Below are 26,780 nucleotides of genomic sequence, written 5' to 3' on the forward strand. Positions count from 1 at the left end.
TGAGCCTTTAGCTATCATCTTTGAAAAATCATGGAAGCTGGGAGAGATTCCAAAAGACTGGAAGAAGGTAAATATACTGCCCATCTATAAAAAGGGAAATAAGAACAACCCGAAAAACTACAGACCAGTCAGTTTAACTTCTGTGCCAGGGAAGATAATTAAGTAATTAAGGAATTCATCTGGAAGATAACAAGATGATAGTAACAACCAGCATGGATTTGTCAAGAACAAATCATGTCAAACCAATCTGGTAGCTTTCTTCTATAGGATATCAAGCCTTGTGGACAAGGGAGAAGTCGTGGATGTGGTATACCTAGATTTTAGTAAGGCATTTCACACTGTCTTGCATGACCTCCTTATCAATAAGCTAGGGAAATACAACCTAGATGGGGCACTAGAAGGTGGGTGCATATCTGGCTGGATAGCCATTCTCAGAGTAGTTATTAATGGTTCACAATCATACTGGAAGGGCATAACAAGTGGGGTTCCACAGGAGTCTGTTTTGGGACCGGTTCTGTTCATTTATCTTCATCAATGATTTAGATGATGGCACAGAGAGCACGCTTATTAAGTTTGCAGAGGATACCAAGCTGCAAGGGGTTGCAAGTACTTTGGATGATATGGTCAAAATTAAAAATGATCTGGACAAAAGAGATAAATGGTCTGAGGTAAATAGGATGAAGTTTAAGACAGACAAATACAAAATACTCCACTTAGGAAGGAACAATCAGTTTCACACATACAAAATGGGAAGTGATTGTCTAGGAATGAGTACTGCTGAAAGGGATTTAGGGGTCATAGTGGGCCACAAGTTAAACATGGGGCAACAGTGTGATACTGTTGCAAAAAGAGCAGCAAACATGATTCTGGGGTGCATTAACAGGAGTGTTGTGAACAAGCCACAAGAAGTTATTCTTCAGCTCTTCTCTGTGCTCAATTGGAGTATTGTGTCCAGTTCTGGGCACCACATTTCAGAAAGATGTTGAGAAATTGAAGAGGGTCCAGAGAAGAGCAACAAAAATGATTAAAGGTCTAGAAATCATGACCTATGCGGGAAAGACTGAAAGAATTGGGTTTGTTTAGTTTAGAAAAAAGATAAGACTGAGAGGGAACATGATAGCAGTTTTCAAGTATTTAAAAGGGTATTACAAGAAGGGAGAAAAAATTTTCTCCTTGGTCTCTAATGATAGGACAAGGGCTTAAATTGCAGCAAGGGAGATTTAGACTGGACATTAGGAAAAACTTTGTAACTGTCAGGGCGGTTAAACACTGGAATAAACTGCCTAGGGAGGTTGTGGAGTCTCTGTCACTGGAGATATTTAAGAGCTGGTTGGATAGACATCCATCAGGGATGATCTAGATGGTGCTTGGTCCTGCTGTGAGGGCAGGGGACTGGACTTGATATCTCAAGGTCCCTTCCAGCTCTAGTATTCTATGATTCTGGGGTCATCTTGCAGTATAACCCAGGCTGGTGGGAGCTTGCCTGTGGCCGCCAGGCAGCTGTTACACACAGGCCCAGAGGGCCGGGCCATCAGACAGCAAGACAACAGTGAGCAACAGCAGCAAGGCATTGAGGCACCCAAGGTTGCAGGGCAGGGGTGACACAGCCCTGCACTGGTCTGGATTGTACTTGGGAACTAGCCCCACCGATTCTCCTGCAGCCTCACAATGGTCAAAGGCGGATTTCCCTCTACATGTGACCCAGCCCCTTTCTAAGAGAACTGGGCTATAAGCCCACTGTCTGTGCTACACAGGCAGGGCTAGAGGCACTGAAGGCCAAAGAGATGACCAGGGAGCAGACAGCTTGCTTGGATCCTTACCGTGGGAGCACAGAGTAGCAGGTTCTCATCGGTCTCAAGCGCAGCACGGTAGAGTTTGCTCTGAATCCGGTTCAGTGTTTTGAACCCCTCAAACCCAGCCTGGGCGTATTTGGGCAGTTTGTCCACAGACACCAGTTGCTGAAAAGGGGACACAGCATTAACATCAAAGACTGGGCACTGTGTATCGCAAACAGGGTACTCGTGTCTAAGTCGAAATTGCTTAAGTCAAAATAGCATATTTCAGCTTTTGGTGTTGTCTACATAGCAGGACGTCCAAATTAGAGCATACTTCCTCCGATTTCCCTTATTCCTCATGAAATAAAGGTTACAGGAGTCAGAATAAGAAATCCTCCAGCTCGCCATTTTTTTTAAATAAAAGCTTGTAGTGTAGACTATGACATTTTGGAACAACATCAGTTATTCCGAAGTAACAAGGATGTGTAGACATAGCTTAAGAGACATCCCTTCAGGAACAGCAGGGAACTTCAGTGTGTCTCAGTGGGCCTAGGAAATTCACACATCAGGTAGCAGTTTGCCTAGGGACTCCAGCTATTGATCTGCAAGTCTCATGGGTCACTCTGGACAATATCCAGTGATGCAACCAACTAGCACAGAAGATTCTAACTCTCTTCCAGGGTTTCCCAACCTATGGGTGGGACCCAAATGTGTGTCACCATTACATTTCAAAAGGATCGCCAGGTGTCTCTCCAGGTGGCTCTTAAGGAGCCAGTCACACACTTTTGAATTGCCCTGGGTCACCAAGTCTTCCTGAATTGTCAAAATGGGTCCCCATCTGGACAAGGTTGGGAACCACTACTTAGACCAACATGACCAATTCCCCAGATTGTGGTCTCTCACGTACTAGGCAGTTCCCAGCGTGGGTGAGAACTCACAGGGGACCTTAGATTGCCAGTCTGGGGCAGCCAAGCAGCTATTACAGCTTATACCAGTGGTCCCCAACCTTTGAAGCTGCCGCACGCCTGGGGCAGGGGCCGCCCATGCGCCTCGCACCCAGGGCCCGCACCGGCATGTGCCGCGCGTCCGGGGCAGAGGCCACCCATGTACCAGGGGCTGGCACCAGCATGTGCCGCGCACCCAGGGCCAGGGCCGCCCATGCGCCATGCGCCTGGGCCGGCACCGCGCATGTGCCAGGGCCTGGGGGTGGGGCCAGCCCAGATTGTTCCACAGGTGCACTAAATGCCCTGGTGGGCGCCATGGCGCCCGGGGGCACCGCATTGGGGACCACTGGCTTATAGAATAACAATCCATAGCACTGTACAAGCAGCAGCATGACCTGAGTTTATCTCCATTTTACAGCTTGGGAAACTGACAGAGTCCAAGTGACTTGTCCTGAATTAGCACAGACAGAACTGGAACCTAGCCTTGACTGTGGTGCCCACTCACATGCTCAGCCCTGCAGACCAGCCTGCACAAGTGACTGTCTGGCAGAGGGGTAGCACAGGGCCCATGGATCAGCAGAGCAGGTAGAAGGAGGAGCCAGAAGCACCAATGGTAGGTGTACATCCCTGGTACAGGAAGCAATGAATCAGGAGCCATTTTTGGTCACAGGAAATCTCAGTTAAGCAGAACTTGACATGTAGGTTCCTAAAGGTTCATGCATTAGAAGGGGGCTGGCTCCAGAGCAGGCTATGAAGATACTCCCTCAAAGACTGAGCTGCATGCTGCAAGCAAGAAGTGCCATGAAGCAGCAGCTTTCTGTGGAAGATGGGGCAGAAGAGGCACTAGGTAATCCAAACCTGCCCAAGGCTGACCGAGAGGAAACAGCAAGGAGTGCGGCGGCACCTTAAAGACGAACTGTTTTATTAAAGTATAAGCTTTCATGAGTTACAACTCGATTAATCAGCTGCACGAATTGAAAGAAACAGGGTAGGAATACAGAGAGGGAAGTTACATCAGAGCCAACTCAGTCAGGGTAGGTGTGGCCCATTCCCAACAGTGATAAAAGGTGACAATGACCGGAAGGGGAAAATTACTCATTGCAATGAGAGCCAGACTCCTTGTGGCTTTTGCTGAAGCACTACCATGGCCACCTCTCTGAAATGAGAGAGAGCCCCTTACCTCCTCAGAGCCAAAGGGCTTTGGCTTCAAAGCAGGCACATGCACCTCCTCATAGCCTTTGCGCTGCCTGCGGAATGAGCCATCGGGCAACTGGCACCGCTTGTTAGCCATGAAGTGGCTCCCTTGAGCAAACACCAGATCCTCCAGGTCCAACACCTGGCGCGGGGCCAGAGCCTGGAAACACCAGAAGAGCAATCAGAGAAAGTGTGAGGGACCTCTCTCTCCTACTTTGACCCCCAGATTTAAAGGGGGAAGCATAAATGCTCCCTCCAGCCTGCAAGTCTGCCTTCCTACACCTTCTCATGCCAATCAGGGGCAGATAGATCAGAGTGTCTACTGCACCCACCTTTCCCGCTTTAAGAACCGCCCCCTTGTACTAACTAAGCCCCTCAGCTAGCACTCCCTCAAACAGCCTAAGAACGGGTGCCTTTGAAGAGACACACCTCTCCACCCTGATCCAGATCCATGGTTTCCAGGTCAGTGTCCATCCGGGACTGGCGCACACGTTCCCTGCGGGAGCGTTCCTCCTGGAAGTCAAAGGGAGATGGCAGGTTAACATGGTACAGACACCTCTTGGCAGGGCACAGGAGTTGCTGTGTCCCATTCCACACACAAATACCCAAGGGATCGAACATGCATCCAAGGGGTTTCCTCTCAGAGGACTCAACAACTACTCTGCTGCTCTTTAGTAACAGAGCAAGTAAGCCCAATGTTATGCGTCCAAAGCTGCCTCTAGTGTGCATGAAAACAGGACTCATGGTCAGTCTACAACAAACATCAGCAGCTCAAACCTCCATACAGTGCTCTCCCAGCCTTTCAATTCGGCTATTCAGAGATTGCTGGGAAACATCCGACATGTGCTCTTGCAATGAAGCAGCTCAAACACAAGAGGGACCTCCTGAGCGCTTTCCGTTCTTCTTACCCGAATCAGATCCTCCTTCTCAGTCTCATGCAGCTGATACAGGAATTTCGACAGCTCAGGATCAGACTCCATCTTCCCCATTATCCTCTCCTTCTCAGCTTCACTCTGTGCACTAGCCAACAGTGTGCAGTACAGGACTGGAGAGAGAAGACAGCACCACAGTGCATAGGGTCAGAGGGAAAGGCACAAGATGGAGGAGTCACAGAGGGTCAGGAAGAACCTGACTTCTCAAGCATGGAGCAAAGGAAGGACTGCGCGGAAGGCAGGTGTGTAGAGAGGCGTGGAAGTTGCAGCTGTGAAGGCGAACTGAGGCCTGATCCACACTTAACACTGAGGACATGTAAGAAATCCACACCCCAAGCGTAGATGGAACTAGGTGGACAGAAGAATATTGCAGGTGGTGTCCCTGCACTGACAACAAACCCCTTCCATGGCCACAGGCTCCAGCCTGCGCTGGTGTAAGCCCTGCTGCAGATATCTCCTACAGAGCAGCATGAAGGCAAACAACCCGGGTAACCAGGGGCCCACTACTCACTCATCATTCGGTGCTGCCTCAGCACTTTAATGAAGTCAAAGGTGTTGAAGCCCAGAAGCAGGACAAGCTGGTTTTCACACTCCCTGTCATCACTGGCAGTCTGGGAAAAGGAACAAAGAAGACGGCTGCATTTGCTGCCCTAGTCACTATGTGAGGGGACGGGTACAAACTCCCACTGCAGGGAAGGTAGAACCCAATTGCGTAGCAAGTATGTGCTACCTGCCAGACTTACAATTCAGATGCCCCATGTCACAACCAAGTCTCTAAGCAACACTGGCAAGAGTCTAATCAAACTCAGTCTACCCCTGTCTCCTCTGATCTCCTGAGGCGCCTTTCGGAGAAGGGCACCTGGATCGTGCAGTTCACAGGCTTTCGAGCCCCATAAATACCACAGATGAAGGGCTTAAACCAGAGAAGTGCTGGGTGCCCAATTCCAATGGAAGTCAAAGGGAGTCAGGATCAGGGCCATGGTTAGCACAGGAAACACCACACCCGAGTTGGCTTCTCAGAAGATGTCTCTAAAAAGTAGCAACTGTCCCCAGGGAGAAGGTCTACACATGCGTAGAGGTGGTGGTCCTGGTCCTCACAACAGAGGAGGAACAGGGTGGGCGTCTCCTCAGGGGATAACCAGCACAGCAGCAAGTTGTTTGGTGGGATTAGAATTTGAATATGGACAAATGGGTCCAAACTGTAAGTACCAGCCCACACAGCTTCCTGTTCTAACTGGGCAGGCCCTGAACCTAAAACTTTCTGCACTTATCAAGGCAGAGTAGCTGGTCACATACCTTTAAGATCTCTAGCACCTCATCTGCTTTCTTCTGGGACACGATGGCATCATCATAGAAGCGACTCAGCTGTCGCTGAAGCCAAAAGGCATCAATGTCTCGGGGATGCAAGTCTCTCTTCTTTGAGCTCATCAGTTCACCTGATGCCACAAGCTGAAAGACAGTCAGCATCTCCTTATAGCCTTCCTTCACCCATGCAGAATGGAGTCCCAGGACAGGCTACACAGTCCTTTACAAGCAAGAGCACCCCCCTATCCCCCCCCAAATTTCAGCCTGGACTGCTATCTATGTGAACACTGAGCTCTGGTAGTAGCAATCACTTGTTTTTGCTCTGTCAAAAAACCACCCAGTGAACTCAGAGGATCTGGGAAACCTATGTATGACTTACCAATTCAGACTGATACAAAATTATTAGGTTGCTGCTATGCAATGCATTACATCAAAGAATGCCCCTCTATCTCTGTGGGTTGGGACTCTGTTGAAATGGGGTGGATAGGGCTGGCGTTAGGCTGTCCATAACAAGTCTAACGTGAAGCCCGAGGGCTTCAACAGTGGGCGGCAGGACACAAGCTCTGGTTTCAGTCCTGGGTATTAGGGCTCAGGTTACAGGTCTCCCACCCCCCACTGAAGCCAGTGTGGCAGGGTTCAGGCATCAGCCCCTCCTCCTGGGATCATGTAGTAATTTTTGATGTCAGAAGCAGGTCACAGTGCTAGGACGTTTGAGAACCTCATGTGTACTCCACCAACAGCTGACAAGACTTAGCACATACCAGTAAGGCTAGGGACAACAAAGCATTTAATTATAATCCTGGTGTCTTGATCAGAAATTGCGATTCCAAAGAAGCTAGATGAAAGTGGGAAAAGTTTCTTCCTCCCACTTATCTGCAGGGTGGGGAGAAGCAGTGAAAAAGGAACTCCCAGCAGCAGTAGAAAGAAAGAGGTGACAGAATGGTTTAGAGACTCACAGGAAGAGACTGGGAGAGCAACACAGGAAGTTTTGGGCAAGAGAGGAGTATGATGCTGGGGAACCCAACGTCAGCTCACGTCAAGACCCCAGGCTTCATTAAACACAAATGCATAGCTAGAAAAAAGTCAGACCCACCCATCTGTTAGTGCTGGTATCACAGGAAAAAGAGCTGTAAGAATGTATTTGGTGCTTAGACCTTAGCTTGCAGGATGCTGAATGCACTGGCACTTATACTAGAGATTGAACACGTAACCTGTTAACAGATTACCCGGTGAGCACCACCCTTAACGGATTTGGGAGTAGGCAGCCTTGCATGGGAGAGGAAGGGGCACGAGCCCACAGAAGCTAGGGGTTGGCAAGCTCTCCCTCCACTCCCATGCCTATGGCACTGGTACAGAGTGCCTGCCTCCATTTAATCAGTTAAACTTAACATATAACTGGTTAAACTTTAATTAGTTAACTGGATAAATGGGATTTTACATCCCTAACTTATACACACCACCACCAATGTCAGCATCCCTGCTCAGGGATGTGAGTACCCCCTCCCCCAAGTGATGTAAGTTCTTAAGCGCGGATAAGAGCAGAGCTTTTCCTGCTCATCTAGCTATCGCCTCTCACAGAGATGGCTTATTACGCCAACAAGAGGACCTTTACCAGAAGTGCCACAGCAAGGCTGCTGCACCTGCACCACCATAGCGTTTCTAGCTCCTACTCTTACTTTTCTGTGCCCCATGTTATAAACCAACAGCAATTGTCCGCACTGTAATTATGCCATTCAAACATAGGAAAAAAGCCTTCTCTAATGCAAATACGGGATTCTGACAGAAGCTGTTAGGTCCTGCCCAACGAGAAGGCTCTGAAATCCAATGAGCCATTGCAAGACATTAACAAAAATCTCTGTTCTTTTAATCACACTCTGCTCCAGGAAGAGAAGACAGGCACAAGAACTTATCCTATGTGCAGAGCCATGACAAGGAAAAAAAAGGCTCTTTTTGTTGCTTGGACTCTAAAGGGGCAAGTCACTAAGCATAAACAAGAGAGCCCTAACTGGTTTGCCAGAATTAGCCCTAAGGAACACACTCAGTTTGCTTATTGGGAAAGTTGCTATTTATTACCTTCTGGAATCTAAAGCTGTCACTCATTTATGTACATATATCACACCGGCTTTAACTTGGTAAACACTTGTTTCCTTTGCTCACCTAATAACTAACTCTTCAGTTAGTTTGACCCAGCATTGGTTTCAAGAGACAGCTCTGGGTGTAATTGAGCTGGGATAAGTGACAAGTCCCTTGGCACTGGGAGTCACTGGAATATTGCTAAGATTTTTGGCATACGGTGGTATGTATCACAGAGGCAGGTTTGCCCACATGGTAAGAGACCAGAGTGCCCAAAGGCACTGTCCGACTCCATGGTAAGGCTGTAACAGGGCTTGAATTTGCACTTGTTACCACTGTTCCCTCTAAGCTGCAAGGCCACACAGCTTCACGGGTGATTAATCAGTTTTGCCCAGTCAGTCAGCTCTGTGCAAGGAGCCCTGAGCCTCTGACTGGATGGAGCCAGTTAATCACCTGTGAAGTTGTGCTGCCATGCAGCTCAGAGGGAACAACGCTTGTTACTTGTCTGATGAAATCTATTTAGAGAACATAGAGAATAGCCTGAAGTTTGTGACCTTACTGCCTCCCCTGACGTTGGCAGGCACACTTGTGTGCCATTCCAGACAGCGAGACAAGGGATGCTTTCATCACACAGAGGTCCTGATTAGTACAGGTCAGCCAAGTTCACAGAAGGCAAGCTTGAGAGAAGACTCCCAACTCAGAAAGCAAACCACACACTTCCACAGAAGGGCCCTGGAACAGTGAGGAAACTGAGGTAGGGAAATACATGCCAGGTTTTTGTACAGATCTGTGGAATTCTCACAGAAAAGACCAATCATGTTTTAGATTCCTGTGCAAAATGTCTGTTTTTCATGAGTTATACTTCCCATGCTCCCCTTGAAGGATGCATGAGGGTCAGCTGTGGCTCTAGGGGCTGGCACAGCTCTAAGGAAGGAGTACTACATAGAAGTTCTGCACCCCAAGAGTGTGCCCAGAAGTTCTAAGACAGCAGTGATGCCTGAACTGCTCAGGCTCTGCTCAGACTCTAGGGGCTAAAGACACTCTAGTATTCAGCAGCAGCCTTCCTGTACAGCAGTACAGGAGGGAGGATTCAGCTAGATCTGTGACACTATTTTCGGCTATCACAGTTCGGACTCAAGTCCCAACAGCTTTCACAGCTATCAACTTTAAGACAAGCCTCCAGCGATAGGAAAGCAGCCTATTGCTTCCACCTTGGTAACTCACATTGGCTGAAAGGGTGCAGCGGACAACAGCCTCATCTCCCTCCATGTCATCATCAGATGCTTCATCCCGTACTTCACCATACACATCCTCATCACCTTCCTGTTGGAAAACACAGCTCCTGTTAATGGTTCTCTCCTGAGAAAAACTCGTGGAAAAGCTCTCTAGCTCCTCCCACACATACTTTGGACAGTAATACTGGAAATGTTACTCCTACCAGAAGCCAGCCCAGCTCGTCCTTCCTTCAGCAGCAGAAGGATCATAGTGTGATTAAGGCAGGAGATCATAGGACTTTGGGCAAGTCCCATCATCCCATGCTTCAGTCTCCCCATTTAGAAGATGGTACATAGGACCATGGTGTCCAACCAGTTCTGAAGCAGTAGCCACTCTAGTTGCTACTGCTATAGCAAACTAGCGACACTCAACACATTGAAGCCAAACAGCCATATGGAAAATTGGAAGCCATGGATATAAGATTTATCCTGCGTGGCTCAGGTCCCTAAATCAATTTTTGTTTTTTGGAAAATAAAATGAAAATGTCCATGCTTCATATAAATCATTGCTCTGGGGAGGAGTTGAGGAGAAGAAGTTCAGTATGCAGGCTGCCTTGAGGAGAGAGGACTACCCCAAGCCTCACTTATTGCAGGAGCTTGAGACAAGGTGAGAAGCACCTCTCCATGGCCACTGCAGCTCCAATAGGCACCACCAGGGGAGGGGTGCATGTCCCCCAGCTGAGGCAGGCCCAGATTGTCCCCTGGGCTCCCCAGCCAGAGTCAGGAATGCAGCAAACTGTGCACTTTCCCTCACTCCCTGACAAAAGGGAACAGCTAGAAATGATCCTGTATGGATCAAGGGAGGTGGGCTTCAGGACCCTCCTCTGCCCTCCCTAAAGGGTGCCTCAGAGGTGGGAAACTTGGGGCTGGGGTAGCCACAGGGAATGGGGCTGTGTGGAGGAAGGGTCAAGCCAGCCCCTTTTCTCTGCCTGGTTATTCTGTCTCTTTTCTGTATGGTTTTATGAAAAGCAATCCCACTCCAGGCTCATCCCATTCTTCTGACACAACCAAATCCTTACCTTGCTTTAAGTGATGATAAAAGGAAGCTGCATGCTGAATATGGTGGCCCTAGCGCTTACCGTTTAGCAGGAGTTCTTGAGTAGACAGACAAACTCTCTCAAATACATAGTAGCTGATAGTATCAGGGATGTTGTAAGACTTAATTCATTAGTGCTCCTTGTATAAGAAGCTAAGTAGAAGGGAGCATTATTATTGTAGTCTGGCATCCTGCTTTCAGATGTGACCAATACCAAAAACATCCAAAGTCATAGAAAAAAAATTATGCATCAAGCTAATTGAACACCCCTAAATTATGGGTGTGAGGGAAGATCTTTCTGACTCTGGCAACAATTAGCTTTGACTTAAAGCAGGAAGAGGGACAGTTCCTTAATTTGTCCCTTAATGAGCATAGCTACAGATGCCATCTTAGTCACGTGTCGGGGCCCTTGTCCAGAAACTGAACAAGGGACCTGACACATGACTAAGATGGCATCTTATTCCTCAGCACTGTCCTGTGTAAGTAACTAATCAACTATCCGATAAGCATATGTTTGTTGGATAGTCGACTAGCGATTCAAGTTGTTGCTTCCCTGCCCTCTTGCTGCCTCTATCAGAGACAGGTAGCGGGGGGGGGGGGGGAGGAGGAGGAGGAGGAGGAGGAGAACTGGCCCCCCCAGCACCAACTTCATGGGGGAGAAGCAGAGGCATAGTGGGGAACTGGCAGCACTTCCACCTTTGAAATGTAGCAAGAGTGCGACTCGTGCTCCAGTTTAAAAGCAGAAGCACCGTGGGAAGCACGGCCCCATGCTCCCTGCTTTTGAAATGCACAGGACCCCCTCCCCAGAGCTCTCTTGTACATTTCAAAAGCAGGGAGCATGGGGCCAGCAAAACGTAGCAAAGAGCTGACAGAGCTCTTGCTGCATTTCAAAGGCAGAGATGCCCTTATTGACTAATCAAATAGTCGATGCAAATTCCATCAACTATTTGATTAATCAAAATTTAACATCCCTACCCTGAAGTAGCTTGTCCCTTGGGTTAGCTGTGTTTTACACAATGCAGAAAGCCCAGTGGAAGCATGTGCTGACAGAACTCAACTGACTTGTTTCCTCAGAACCCACTAGTGCATACAAGTAGTTCCAGTCCTTTCCCACCTCAGAACCTTGAAAATAAGTGGTGCCTGTGAGTAATATTCCATGTGCTATATGAAAATATGCTTATGATAGGAATGTCATAACTGAAATATGCTTTATCAAGATGGCTCATCACTGGAGAGGCTACAATTCAGTGAATATGATTATCCCATTTCTATATATGTATAATTTTTGTAGATGTTAGAAATATTGACCTAGGTATCTGTAATTTAATATTTGCTGCTTTGGGTCACACCTACTGCTGAAATGTCAGGTACAACAATGAAAGAGGCTACAATACTGATATCAGCAAGAGATAATGAACTGTGAAAACCTGAACCTTTCTGCAAAGAATGGATATGGTGCTCTACAGAGAGATGTGACCATGTTACCTTGATTCAGGAACCCATCAGGAAATCTGTAATTTTCCATGAGAAGATGGGGCAGAGGGGTAATCAAGATATAAAACAAAAGGACTCCTGGCTTATGCAAATCCTATTTAAGGATAGGAACTAAGATAATCAAGGTCATCCGTTATCCCCAGCTACCCCACCCAAATGACTGCTGGAAACTGAACCGGGGGAAGGAACTGAGACCAGGCCGGAAGGATGTCTGTCCTGTGAAGAAGATTATTAGAACCATATTTAGGTTGAGATTACATGTAACCAGTTTCTTTAGTGTACTAAGCTTGGTTTGTATGTCTGTTTAGGTAACTTATCAAGATACTTTGTTCTGAGTGCCACCTCTTATGACTATGGCCCTACCAAATTCACAATCCATTTTGATCAATTTCATGATAGGATTAACTTTAAACCCCCCCCCCCCCCAAATGTCAATATTTCTATCTGAACTTTCAGTGTTGTAATTGTAGTGGTCCTGACTCAAAAAGGAGTTTGGGAGGGGATGAAAAGTTGATGTGATGGAGGGAGAAGGACTGTGGTATAGTTATCCTTATTTCTGCACTGTTGCTGGAAGTGTCTCTGAAGGCAGAAACACAGTCAGCAGCAGCGCAGAAGGATGGCATGGTATTGCTACCCTTTCTTCTACAGTGCTGCCTTTAGATCTGGGCTCCTGCCAGGAGCTACCACTTTCTGGCTATCCAGCTCTGAAAGCCAAGGGTTGAAATCCCATGACACCTTAACACAACCTTACAAACCCCCTGAAATTCCTTTCACATCTCTATTCCTGACTTGAAAGTGTAACCATGTAAAAAGTTAACCAATGAGCTTGGGCTCATCAGTTAATGTTCATGGTTACATGAAGGCTCCCAGTACACAGTAAAAGCTGGCTCCAGGGAAATTTTTAGCAGTTACATGGTTACTTACACGCATTTTAATGTCCCCAGTCAAGGCCATCACTTGAAAACTTAAGAATGGCCATACTGGGTCAGACCAAAGGTCCATCCAGCCCAGCATCCTGTCTGCCAACAGTGGCCAATGCCAGGTGTCCCACAGGGAGTGAACCGAACAGGTAATGATTAAGCCATCTCTCTCCTGCCATCCATTCCACCAGTGGTTCCCAACCTTTTCCAGATGGGGACCCATTTTGACAATTCAGGAAGACTTGGTGACCGAGGGCAATTCTAAAAGTGTGTGAATGGCTCCTGAAGAGCCATCCGGGGAGACACCTGACAACCCTTTTGAAATGTAATGGCAATCCATATTTGGGTCCTGACCCATAGGTTGGGAAACGCTGCTCTCCAAACCCTCACAAACAGAGGCTGGGGACACCATTCCTTACCCAGCCTGGCTAATAGCCATGAATAGATTTAACCTCCATGAATTTATCTAGTTCTCTTTTAAACCCTGTTATAGTCCTAGCCTTCACAATCTCCTCAGGCAAGGAATTCCACAGGTTGACTGTGCGCAGTGTGAAGAAGAACTTCCTTTTATTTGTTTTAAACCTGCTGCACATTAATTTCATTTGGTGGCCCCTAGTTCTTATATTATGGGAACAAGTAAATAACTTTTCCTTATTCACTTTCTCCACACCACTCATGACTTTATATACTTCTATCATACCCCCCTTTAGTCTCCTTTTTTCCAAGCTGAAAAGTCCTAATCTCTTTAATCTCAGCTTATATGGGACCCGTTCCAAACCCCTAATCATTTTAGTTGCTCTTCTCTGAACCTTTTCTAATGCCAGTATATCTTTGAGATGAGGAGACCACATCTGTATGCAGTATTCAAGATGTGGGCGTACCATGGATTTATATAAGGGAAATAAGATATTCTCCGTCTTATTCTCTATCCCTTTAATGATTCCTAACATCCTGTTTGCTATTTTGACTGCCGCTGCAAACTGCATGGACATTTTCAGAGAACTTTCCACAATGACGCCAAGATCGCTTTCCTGATTAGTTGTAGCTAAATTAACCCCCATAGTATTATATGTATAGTTGGGGTTATTTTTTCCAATGTGCATTACTTTACATTTATCCACAATTAAATTTCATTTGCCATTTTGTTGCCCAATCACTTAGTTTTGAGAGATCTTTTTGAAGTTCTTCACAGTCTGCTTTGGTCTTAACTACCTTGAGCAGTTTAGGATCATCTGCAAACGTTGCCACCTCACTGTTTACCCCTTTCTCCAGATAATTTATAAATAAGTTGAATAGGAAGGGTCCCAGGACAGACCTTTGGGGGACCCCACTAGTTACCTTTTTCCACTCAGAAAACTGACCATTTATTCCTACCTTTTGTTTCCTGTCTTTTAACCAGTTCCCAATCCATGAAAGCATCTTCCCTCTTATCCCATGATAACTTAATTTACGTAAAAGCCGTTGGTGAGGGACCTTGTCAAAGGCTTTCTGGAAATCCAAGTATACTATATCTAGTGGATCCCCCTTGTCCACATGTCTGTTGACCCCTTCAAAAGAACTCTAATAGATTAGTAAGACATGACTTCCCTTTACAGAAACCATGTTGACTTTTGCCCAACAAATTATGTTCTTCTGTGTTGGACAATTTTATTCTTTACTATTGTTTCAACCAATTTGCCCGGTACTGACGTTAGACTTACTGGTCTGTAATTGCTGGAATTGCCTCGAGAGCCCTTTTTAAATATTGGCGTTACATTAGCTATCTTCCAGTCATTGGGTACAGAAGCTGATTTAAAGGATAGGTTATAAACCATAGTTAGTAGTTCCGCAATTTCACGTAAGAGTTCTTTCAGAACTCTTGGGTGAATGCCATCTGGTCCTGGTGACTTGTTACTGTTAAGTTTATCAACTAATTCCAAAACCTCCTCTAATGACACTTCAATCTGTGACAATTCCTCAGATTTGTCACCTACAAAGGACGGGTCAGGTTTGGGAAACTCTCTAACATCCTCACCCCATGAAAGGGTAAAAGCACACAACAGACCAGATTCCATGGCCCGTGACATGTTTTTCATGGCAGCAAATTTGGTAGGGGCCTATTTATAACTACTTAAATCCTATGTCTTTATACTTAATAAAGTCACTTTTATTTAGTAATAAATCCAGTGTAAGTAATTACTACCTGTCAGAGCAGGAACCTCTGCATCTCTCCCTTTACACTGAGAAGGGGCAAATTTAATGAGCTTACACTGTACAGATGTTTATACAGCTCAAGACAGATTGATCTAGAGTTGAGCTGCCAGAGGGGCTGTGTACCTGAGCACTGGGAAAAAGGTCTCGCAATGTACTGCTTTCAGCATGCATCTGCAGTCTTAGGGATGTGGTTCTATCCTGGTTTTGAAGCAGGCTGGAGAGCAGAGCTCAATAAAACAGGATTACAGGGTTCCCAAGAAAAACAGGAATAATGGGGTTTCAGCACAACAGGTGACAGTCCCAAAAGGGTCTCCACTCACCACAGCCAAGGCAATTTTTTTCAGACCCTCACTTGGATCAATATTACAGAAGAGCAATTATATAAAATATTCCCAAAGGCTCACATTTGGAAAAGGTATTACAGGAAACAGGAAGTTAGAGAAATACCAAGTTTCAAACTGCAAGGGATTGCTGAGGAGGTCAGGAAGTCTGACAGCTGATCAAAGCCAAGTCATAGAATTCAGGCACATTTTTGTGAAAAAGAGGTACAGCTCATTACAATAATTTACAAATCTTTCCAGTTCTAGGAAGCAGTGTCTAATTTTCTAGCCTGGCCTGGCCTCACTGGCCAACATGCCTAAGATTGAGCCAAATTCTAGCTCCAAGTACCTAAGCCCTGTCTACAACAAAGAGCACAAAGAAGAGTGACAGTTCAGCCACTACCTTAAAAGCATCCAGTCACTTACCTCTTCATCAGACTCAAACTGAACATTCACGCCATATGTCTCATCAATGTTATCATCTGCAAAGCGGGACAAAGTTAGAATGGTACAACCCAAGTTCAGCCTAGTTATCCTGTTTTGTACTGCTACAATGCAGGAGCACCAGCACCATCTAAAGTAGGGGTGAGGAACCTTTTTTGGGTGGAGGGCCATTGACCTACAGAAGAATCATTTGAGGACTGCACACAAGTGAGAAGCAGACAAAAAAACCAAACCCCCCACTGACATGGCCCCTGACAGAAGGAGAAAGACAATCCCCACATTTCCCTCACACCTGAGCCTGTGGGGGGGGGGGGGGGGGGGGCGCACAGTGGTCTAGGCTATTAGATTTTGTTTGCTCCAGCCCCGCAAGAGATAATGGGGGGGGGGGGGGCTGGAGAACCAGAACAGGCTCCTCAATGTTGGGGTGTGAGCCCCAAGGGCCAGATCCAGGAAAGCTGAGGGGCGCATCTGCCTCCCAAACCTTAGATTACCCACCCGGATCTAAAACATGAAGAACACCCACAGGGACAGGCCAGAATATGTATACATTCCCATGAAAGGCTGAGTGGCAAAGACACCACTTGTTTCACATGTGACAATCAGGAATTGAATCAAAGGCCTAAGAATTTATCCAGAGTCTGTTGCCACAGATGTCTCTCAAAGTTGTATGCATGACTTAGCAATTAAAACATACACACTAGTCTAAGCGCAATAACTATTTATCATCAAGTCCCAAAGAAGCATTTTGCAAGCCTGATCTCAGCCTACCACACTTTCTAGCCTCCCCATATACAGGCATTGTGCCCTGTTTGCACACCATCTATTGCTTACAACCTGTGTACTATGCTCTGTAAAATAATGCAAGGGAGCAGTCCAGACACAAGCTCAAGGGTGACTCCTACCCATGTTCTGGATCTCCTTGTCACCACCATAGTCTGTGATCTTCTTGCCCAAGTTCACCAGCACGTGATAGCGGGTATCATCAGTCTGTCCTAAGAGTAAATCAATTTCCTTCCGCCTCTCTTTGTCTCGCAGCTTCTCATTCTTCAATACAGCCAAGACCTCGTCAGCTGCTCCACAGAGAATGTCACGAGGCTGCAGAACATAAGAACGGCCACATTGGGTCAGACCAACGGCCCATCTATCTCAGTAGTCTGTCTGCTGACAGTGTCCAATACCAGATGCCCCAGAGGGAGGGAACACAACAGCTAATCCTCACATGAGCCCTCCCTTGTCACCCATTTCCAGACAATCAGAGGCTAGGGACACCAGTCCCACCCATCCTGGCTAATAGCCACTGAAGGACTTAACTGAGAAATGAGAACAGCTGTAGCTCATCTAATTGGGGGGAGGGAAGGGTGGGGAAATGTACTTGACTGTGCATTTCCCTACTGAGGTAAGCCCTGCCACTCCTCACCTGGGGAACCATAATACAGGCAGTCCCCGGGTTACGTACAAGATAGGGACTGTAGGTTTGTTAAGTTGAATCTGTAAGTAAGTCGGAACTGGCATCAGCCACTGCTGAAACTGATCAGTTTCAACCGCGGCTGAATCTGGACGCCAGTTCTGACTTACATACAGATTCAACTTAAGAAACCCAGGCGTCCCCAAGTCAGCTGCTGCTGAAACTGATCAGCGGCTGATTCCAGGAAGCCTGGGGCAGAGCAACTCTGCCTCAGGCTTCCTGTAGTCAGCCGCTGGTCAGTTTCAGCAGCGGCAGACTTGGGGACACCTGGGGCAGAGCAGCTGGGGTGCTGCTGGGTTGCTCCAGTAGCGTGGCTCCTCGGCGCTACTGGTGCAACCCAGCAGCACCACAGCTGCTCTGCCCCAGGCATCCTGATTCAGCCGTTGCTGAAACTGACCAGCAGTGGCTGAATCAGGATGCCTGGGGCAGAGCAGCTGGGGTGCTGCCGGGTTGGTCCGGAGCGGCGCTGCGGGACTAACCCAGCAGTCCCCAGCTGCTCTACCCCAGGGGTAGGCAAGAAAAGCCTGGTCAGCTGGGGAGGGGCACTAGCTGCACTCCCCCGCCCCCAGCAGACCAGGGGGACAGGAGCAAAGCCACAGAGCACGCCCACAGCGGGACAGCCCAAGCGCGCCCGGGCTGTCCCACTGCGGACGTGCTCCGCGGCTTTGCTCCTGTCCCCCTGGTCTGCTGGGGGGGGGGGGGGGGGTCCAGCAAAGCCACTGGACCCCCCCAGCAGACCAGGGGGACAGGAGCAAAGCCGCCCAGGCGGCAGCTTTGCTCGGGTGTCCCTGGTCTGCTGGGGGGGGTCCAGCGGCTTTGCTGGACCCCCCCAGCAGACCAGGGGGACAGGAGCAAAGCCGCCCAGGCGGCGGGAGTCCCGCTGCCTGGGCGGCTTTGCTCCGGGGCAAATGAGCGGGACTCCTGCCACCTGGGCAGCTTTGCTCGGGTGTCCCTAGTCTGCTGGGGGGGACAGCGGCTTTGCTGGACCCCCCCAGCAGACCAGGGAGACCGGGAGAAGCTTTTCTCGCCCTGGAGGACACTGGTGGCGACCCGCCGCCTGTGAGCTCCGGGGCGAGAAAAGCCCCGTTTGTAAGTGCGGATCCAACATAAGTGAGATCCGCATAAGGCAGGGACTGCCTGTACTGGCTCACATTTATGGACTAACTGCATCCAGCTTGCTATCTGCAATAAATTATCTCCATGGAAAAATCAGCCCAGCTGGAAGCATTCCCCTTTAAGACACTGCAGCACTGTGTGACAACCAGAGAAACAGCAACAGCTACTACCCTGCTCAGAGCTTAGACCCCCATTTCAGGAGACATGACTAGATGAAGAGGGTTAGCACACACAACTTGTTATAAATGTCACCAGCTTGCAAGAGAAGGATTAGCCATGAGGATCCAAAGGCTCTCTTACTCAATCATCTGAGCTGCAGCTCTGCCAGCTATTTGCCTCGCACACACTCTGGGAGTTCTGACAACTCCAATCAGCTGATGTGCCTTCATCTCACAAGCAGATAGAGCAAAGATGCCCTCACAGGTCTGTGCCCATCCTTACCTGGTCCCCAAGGGCTGCCTGAATGAAACTTAGCAGCACCTCATAGGTCTCCCGGGTCTCCTTGGTTTTGGGTTTGTAGATGATTCCCACCATCTCATCAATGCCCTCAGAGAGCAATGTATAACCCTTCATTTTATTGATATCATGTCTGTCCTCATCACGCTTTCTCCTCCTAGAAAGAAGGGAAAGGCAAACATGACAAGTTAATCAGCAGATGAAGTTCATTCTCCGAATTGTGCTAGTCCTTTGGCAGGCAGAAGACAATGGACAATCCTGTCCCCACATTTGACTTTAAACTGGTCAACATGCAGTAAGAGTCACTCACCCCCTGCCTCACCTACCAAACAAAAGGGCTATCATTCTAATCAGGGGTCATTTATCCTTCACAGAAGATATCAGATAGCTTAGATGCAATGGTTAAAGTTGTGCTGGAAATTTTAAAACTAAAAATAGGCATGTTCACTAGATTTGCTTGCATTTAAATAAACATAGTTAAATCCAAATAAAAGTATCAGCTGCAATATTTGTAATTTCATACTTTGAGTTTCCCTACATAACTGCATATTAATTAAGGTTGAGATTGTGTCAGTTATTTTCAGTAAAAAACACAGCGGTCACAGACAATAAAAATGTAATAGACACTCACAACCTGTCCATGACTTTTACTGGAAATAATGGGGGGGTGGGAGTACAGGGAAGGGTGAGTGGCTAAGAAATCATGGAATCTGAAACCTCCATGACTAAACTGTATCTTTAATGATCCAGGCAGCATGGAAATACTTATAAATTCATAAGGCTAGATCCCTACACAAGCTGTGCAGCATTAGACTTCTGAATACCATGCTGCAGTAAGGATGCTCTAATTTAATGCTCTGTCCATTTAGCTTCTTAAAACTCCAAGCTCTGAAAAACAATTTCCTGTGTAACCCACTCACTTTGCTCGTCTCTCTTCCTGCATCTGGGGTTTTGTTCTTTGAGCCTTGTCCCCCATTCGAGTGCCCTCCAGCTTCCCAACCAAGGAGAGCACTTCCCCTGTAGGCTCATCTCGCCTGGTCCTGTCGATCAAGGAGCGATCAGCTTGCAGTACAAGATTAGAATTCTGAAAGGGATAACATCACAAGAGCAGATAAGAGGTGTGAAGAAATCAAACAAATTCCTATACATTATCCTCATTACTGTGGTGCCTAGTGTCATAAGCCAAGACCCTGTGGTGCCAAGTGCTATACAAACAAAAGACAATCTCTGCTCCCAAAAGCTTACAATCCAAGTATAAAACTAGGAACTCCTCATGGATACAACTAGCACAGCTTAAAGAATCAATGAGTTAATATTGACAATCAATAGTGGTCTCAGCACACTAGCAATCAAGCTTTTTGTAGGCCTCACGGCAAAAAACAGTTTTGAGAAGGGATCTGAAAAGAAATGAGGTAGCTTTGCAGATATTTATAAGTAGTGTCACAAGGAAAAGGGTCAGTACAGGGAAAGCAGGGCAATGCTTGCCTGGAAATTTAAGAAGTCGATGGTAGCAGTAGCCAACCAGAAGTAGGAATCAACTATTCAAGAGCAAATTAGAGGGAGAGAGGGAAATGACTTCAAACGCCTAGAAAGCATATACAAGTAGCTTATACACTTCAGAAGGTAGTCATGTTAGTCTGTAACTGAAAAAAAAAAATGTAAAAAACAATAATCCTGCAGCACTTTAGAGACCATCTATATTTTTTGTTAGTTGCTAAAGTGCTGCAGGACTCTGCTTTTTAATTTTTTTTACCAGTAGCTTATGTTGGATATAATAAAGAAAATTAACCCAGTGAGGGATGCAAAGAAAGGAATGGTATGACAAACTGGGGGCTTTTATTCACTTTATGATGTCGCATGTGAATGCTACTGTCCTATGGTAATCCCATGTGTGTGCCTCAGTTTCTCACAGCACTACATCAATACCTAGATAGTGAAAATACAACCCAAAATTCCCATAGCTGAAGGCAGCTACCCCAGCTGCCTACATGTACACAATGGCTGAAGCCCTTTGTAACCTAAGCGGGGTGGGGGAGAAAGAGCACCTGCTGCCCAGGAAGCAGGACAAAAACTGGAGAAAAGGCCAAGCTGGGGACTGGGACAAGACTGCTGGGGATGTAGATTAATCTCAGCTATTTTAGGGAAGCAGGGGGATAGTGTTCCCTGTAGACTGAGTGCTTGGGCAGCTGCCCAGCAGAGATTCAGATGCTGCCCAGCTGATTAGCAGAGTGCCCACAGCATGTGTTTCTATTGGTGGTGCACATCTGCACATTTCTCAGTGCACATACATTTATTTCACTCAACAATGGAAAAACTTAGCGGGAACCTTGCAGGGGGAGGCCCTGGCTCTGCCCTCCCCCCCACATGACAGATTGCAATAACTGCTTCTGGTTGCTCTGCTGACAAGCCTGTTCTACGCTATGTCCCTGTTGCCTAATAAATCATGGGGCACTGGGACAAGGGTGCTATGGTAATACTGGCCCAGTCTGAGGTGGTGGCACCAGACTTGATGATGCCCAATGCCCACCTGACTTTGACATGCATAGACAGGACCCCATTCAAGGTACCCATAGCAAGAGTACCTGAAATGGGGGGGCTAAAAGGGCCCAAAAGAGGTGGAGGTGCACCATCACTTGCCCACTGGGGTGCTGATGGGGAGTGATCTGGAAGAAGGACCCCACAGTGTTCTGGTCACTACCCTTAGCCAAAGCCAGCAAGAGGCACTCTGCCCTGGTGAGGGTAACCTGAAGGGGGCACAGGGCCCTACACTGGCAGAAAATTCCCAACAGCCAGGCTTGGCATTGCTGTGATGTCAGACCCAGGCTGTGAAGGGGAACAGGTCTCCATCCCTTCCCTGGCTGCTAAACTCAAGGCTGAGTTGCAGAAAGATCCCTCCTTACAGAAGCTGAGGGACCTGGCTGGCCTCAGTGCAGCACAACTGCTGGGGGAAGAATGCAAGGAGAGGTTCCTGTGGTTGAAGGGATTCCTGAACCGGGAATGGATTCCATCCCCAAGGGAAGTGGAGTCATAGCAGGGGGTGGGGGTCCAGCAGCAGTAGGTGATTCCCAAAAAGTACCTTGGAAGGCTACTGTACCTGACCTGTGACATCCCACTCTCGGGAAACCAGGGTCTCCAGCACACCAGGCAGTGGCTGCTACAGAACTTTTACTGGCCTGGAATCTTTGATGCTATCCAACAGTCCTGCAACCCTTACCACAGGATAGGGAGGGCCCAGGACAAGGGGAAAGCCAACTTGAGGCCTCTGCCAATCATAAGAGGAGCCTTTCCAGAAGATGGCTAAGGATATAGTGGGACATTTCAGGAAAGCCACCCAAACTGGGAAGATTTCACTACTCACTACTCTGAGGCAGTGGCTCGGTCTTCTATTGAGGCAGACACACTGCTAACCATTTTCAGCAGAGTGGGGTTTCCCAAGGAGGTCCTTGCAGACCAAAGGTTCAACTTTATGTCAGCCCTGCTCTGGTGCTGGTGGGAGAAGTTTGGGGTGTGAAATACGCAGCCTCAGCAGGCTGGGGCGAGGCTCAATGGGACACTAAAGCAGATGCTAGAGACCTTTATGCACCAGCACCCACAGGGCTGGGACAAGTCTTTACCCCACCTGCTGTCCACGGGAGTCTCCCCGATTGAGCGCGAGGCCCCTGGACCTGCTGAGGGAGCAGGCGGGCAGGCCTCCCCCGAGGGGGAACCGGAGTGAGGAATGTACCGGCCGCCCGAGAAAAGCTCGGCAGAGCCTAGTCGTCTCCCCCAAAACCGGGCGCCCGCGCCCCTCTCCGGGGACTGCTCTCCCCGCCCCCACTCACCGCCTTGTATTCGTACTGCAGGCTCCGCGCGGTCACATCAGCCATGGCGCCGCCTCAGCTACCCGGCCCCGGCCGCGACCAAGCGGAAACGCAGCACCGCACGCACGTCCGAACCAAGGCAGCAAGTACTTCCGGAACACCCCGGAAGTGCTGAAGAACGAGCCGTTGCTTCTCAAGAGGCCCTCTCGCCCATACGTCATCACCCCCGGCCAGGGGGCCATGCGATATTACGTCATGGGTCCGCCCCCGAAGAGCTGGCCCTGGCCCGAACACGCCCCGCGTTGCCTAGCGACGGGCCGGGCTTTGTGTCCATCAGGCGTGCGCGTGCTCAGATGGCAGGAAGCGCCCACGTGGCCCCCGAGGCGGATCAGCTCCCGCTTGCAGGGTGGGCAGAGTTTCAATGCGCATGGCCCCAGGGCTCCTGGCCCCCCGGAGCATTGGTCTGGTCTGGGCGGGGCAGGGCTCCTCCTCTTCGCGGTTTTGTTTGGATGCGAAGAAGCTGGCGGGGGATGCAGGGAAGCGCGCTGCGCAGCGGTGTCCTGCTGGGCGCAGTGCGGGTGGCGGGGCGCAGGCGAGGCGGTGCTGGCTCCTGGGAGGGGTAACTTTCAGCTGGCACAGAGCCCATGCCCCTTAGCCCTTTTATTGACCTCTCGTAGCCCCAGGCAACAGCTGGGCCATGGACATTCCGGGTTCGCAGGTACAGCCCAGAACCCAGGCCCCAGCGCAGGTACAGCTGAGAAGCCAGATCCTGGGGTGGGTACAAATGAGCATCCAGCGCAGGTGTAGTCGAGAACTCAGGGTGGGTACGGCCCAGAACCCAGACCCTGGGATAGGTACAACTGAGAATCCAGGGCAGGTATAACCTAAGACCCCAGGCCCTGCGGTGGGTACAACCCAACCCAGAGCCCGGGGTAAGTACAGTCGGGAACCTAGGGTGGGTACAGCCAAGAACCCATGTAGATACATCTCATTAATCTCTGTATTAATTATTTTCTCATTGACATTTTTATCAATTGACTCTGTATCAAGTTCTTTTAGCATTGTATTACGTCTTTAGCTTTGTTACATTAAGTCCTTTTATATAGAAACTTTGTATACTTTCATATAGAACATAGAAACTTTGTATTAAGTCTTTTTACATAGAAACCTTGTATCTTGTAGACTTTGTACCCCGTTTTGCGTAATTGATTGTCCTATTGAGTGAATGAGGTGTGAATGGATAAGGCATGAAAGACAACCACCTCTGGACACTTGCAAAGGTTGGAGAGGGGTGGAAGCCAGATCCAAGAACAATGAGAAGAACAATGGGATCTGTGAAGTGGGCTCATTGAAAGATGAGTGGACATATGGACACTTTGGGAGTCAGCAGCAAGTGCCAGCTTTTGGAAGCACCCTCTTTGAAGGAGAATGTGGCAGCATTGAGACACCACCCAAAAGAAGGTGCCACAGATGTCTTAACTGCATATGAAGCAAAATGCAGGACAATGTAGCACTTTAAAGACTAACAAGATGGTTTATTAGATGATGAGCTTTCGGAAGTGGGTCTGGCCCACAAAAGCTCATCATCTAATAAACCATCTTGTTAGTCTTTAAAGTGCTACATTGTCCTGCATTTTGCTTCAACTACCCCAGACTAACACGGCTACATTTCTATCACTTAACTGCATATGCATATGATGACTCTTACAGATGATGCATATGCATGTGATGACCAACTGGTGGAGATCTGCAGGAGAGGGAAGACACTATAAATCTAAGGCATCTTGCAGAGGGACCCTGGGTTTTTGTCTTGTCAACATGGGAGCACCTACCCAGATCTGCAGAAGCCCTCTACCCCTCCCCCACCTAACTCACCTGGCCAGTGCAGTTAGAGGGAACAATTATTGGTAACAACAAGAAGATGGGGTGTGCTTGTGTTATCATATGCATATGATAAGTGTTGATTGATATATGTGCTACCAATAAATATGGTGTTTTGCCTTTTTGCCCTGAAAAGATCTCAGGGTACGTCTACACTACAGCGCTAGTTCGAACTAACTTAGTTCGAATTAGTTAATTCGAACTAAGCTAGTTCGAACTAACGCATCTAGAACTAAAAACTAGTTCGAACTAGCGTTTTGCTAGTTCGAACTAGTAAGTCCACATTGAGTGGACTCTGAACAGGGCTTAAGGCTGGCCGGAAGCAGTGCCGGCAGGGCATAAAAGGAGGACTTAGAGCATGGAGATGCTGTCTCAGGCTAGCCGAGGGCTGCGCTTAAAGGGTCCCGACCCCCACCCCGGACACACAGTTCTCAGGGGTGCCCCGCTTGCAAAGAAGTTCTGGCTTGGAGTGCCCTGAGTGCCCACACTGAGCACATCACACCACTCGGCCATCACCCCGGCTGCACTTGCCGCAGGCTGCCATCTGGGGAGAGGGGGTAATTGGGGGGCAGCAGGAGAGCTTCCACCCCCAGAAGCCCGCAGAGCCAGCCCAGTCCTCGCCATCGGGGGCTCGTACCCCATACCTCCCTCACCTCCTTCCACTTACCCTTCCCTAGCCCCCCTTCTTATTGATGTACAAAATAAAGATAACGTTTCTTCCAACATTGACTCTGTCTTTATTGAAAAAAACTGGGGGAGACTGGGAAAAGGAGGTGGGAGAGGGGAAGAGAAAGGCTGGGAGAGGGGAGGGCAACTAACATGATCAGGGGTTGGGAACAGGTCCCAGATGAAGAAAGGCTACAGAGACTGGGACTGTTCAGCTTAGAAAAGAGGAGACGGAGGGGGGACAGGATAGAGGTCTCTAAAAGCAGGGGTTGGGTGGAGAGGGTGCATTCAGAAAAGTTCTTCCTGAGTTCCCATAAAGAAGGACTAGAGGACACCAAAGGAAAGGAATGGGTAGCAGGCTTGAAACTAGTAAGAGAAAGTTGTTGTTGTTGACAAAGCAAATAGTTAACCTGTGGAACTCCTTGCTGCAGGAGGCTGTGAAGGCTACAACTAGAACAGAGTTTAAAGGGAAGTGAGATCAAGTCATGGAGGTTGGGTCCATGGAGTCCTATTAGCCAGAGGGTAGGAGTGGTGTCCCTGCCCAAAGTTTGTGGAAGGCTGGAGAGGGATGGCACGAGACAAATGGCTTGGTCATTGTCTTCGGTCCATCCCCTCCAGGGTCCCTAGGGTTGGCCGCTGTTGGCAGACAGGCTACTGGGCTAGATGGACCTTTGGTCTGACCCAGTACGGCCATTGTAAGCTCAGGGCTCAGTGTCGGGGGTCTCAGTGGACCCCCTTGATTTTCATGCACACCTGGTCCTGGGTGGCCAGGCTGGCAGCTCTCCTGCCCTAGACGGCCACTTTCCTGTGCCTAGTGCGGAGATCGTGGACGAGGTCCACGATGTCCGCACTAGCCCAGGAAGGTGCCCGCCTCTTGCGGTCCAGGGCAAGCTCCCGGGAGCCGCCAGCCTGGTCCCGGCAAGAGGGGGTGGGCTGGGGGGCATCGGGTGGGTGGCTCTGTGCCGTGCCAGGTGCAGGGTCTGCTAGCTGGGTGCTGGCAGGCTTGCACCTGGCACGGGCACCGTAGCCAGCCCGTGCCCCTTTAAGGGGTCCGGGGCCGGGAGGGGGGCATAGAGTTTCCCTGGTGTTGGCCAGAGTGGCCACCAGGGAAACCTGGGGAGGGCTAGCCTCCCACTAGTTCGAACTAAAGGGCTACACAGCCCTTAGTTCGAACTAGCTAGTTCGAACTAGGCGTTAGTCCTCGTAAAATGAGGTTTACCTAGTTCGAACTAAGCGCTCCGCTAGTTCGATTCAAATTCGAACTAGCGGAGCGCTAGTGTAGCGCATAGGAAAGTTAGTTCGAACTAACGTCCGTTAGTTCGAACTAACTTTCTAGTGTAGACATACCCTCATGCAGTACTCTTAAGGACAACACCCATGCCCTGGGATGGGTACAGCTGAGAAACCAGGGCCTGGAAAAGGTACAGGTGAGAAACCAGGGCAAGTGTGGCCAAGAACCCAGGACTTGGGATGGATACAGTTGAGAACCCAG

General features: G+C 48.7%; 1 protein-coding gene and 1 long non-coding RNA gene across 2 annotated transcripts in view; one reads left to right on the forward strand and one right to left on the reverse strand.

The window, feature by feature from the left end:
- SNRNP200 (small nuclear ribonucleoprotein U5 subunit 200) overlaps positions 1-22,920 on the reverse strand; it is a 49,367-nt gene extending 26,447 nt beyond the window's left edge. The window contains exons 1-12 of the mRNA XM_075910768.1: positions 22,763-22,920; positions 19,862-20,025; positions 18,927-19,098; positions 16,807-16,999; positions 15,887-15,942; positions 9,448-9,546; positions 6,142-6,294; positions 5,357-5,456; positions 4,822-4,958; positions 4,343-4,426; positions 3,900-4,073; positions 1,821-1,958 (exon numbers count right to left, since the gene is read on the reverse strand). Of these exons, the coding sequence (XP_075766883.1) occupies positions 1,821-1,958; positions 3,900-4,073; positions 4,343-4,426; positions 4,822-4,958; positions 5,357-5,456; positions 6,142-6,294; positions 9,448-9,546; positions 15,887-15,942; positions 16,807-16,999; positions 18,927-19,098; positions 19,862-20,025; positions 22,763-22,807 (1,515 nt within the window). The 5' untranslated portion in view covers positions 22,808-22,920. The remainder of the gene's footprint in view (positions 1-1,820; positions 1,959-3,899; positions 4,074-4,342; positions 4,427-4,821; positions 4,959-5,356; positions 5,457-6,141; positions 6,295-9,447; positions 9,547-15,886; positions 15,943-16,806; positions 17,000-18,926; positions 19,099-19,861; positions 20,026-22,762) is intronic.
- Positions 22,921-23,158: 238 nt separating this feature from the next.
- On the forward strand, positions 23,159-24,757 carry LOC142820931 (uncharacterized). Its single transcript, XR_012897946.1, has 2 exons — positions 23,159-24,202; positions 24,452-24,757. It is a non-coding gene; the product is annotated as an uncharacterized LOC142820931 (long non-coding RNA).
- Positions 24,758-26,780: the final 2,023 nt, after the last annotated feature.

The sequence above is a fragment of the Pelodiscus sinensis genome, chromosome 28 (assembly GCF_049634645.1).
Source record: "Pelodiscus sinensis isolate JC-2024 chromosome 28, ASM4963464v1, whole genome shotgun sequence".
Classification (NCBI taxonomy): Eukaryota; Metazoa; Chordata; order Testudines; family Trionychidae; genus Pelodiscus; species Pelodiscus sinensis.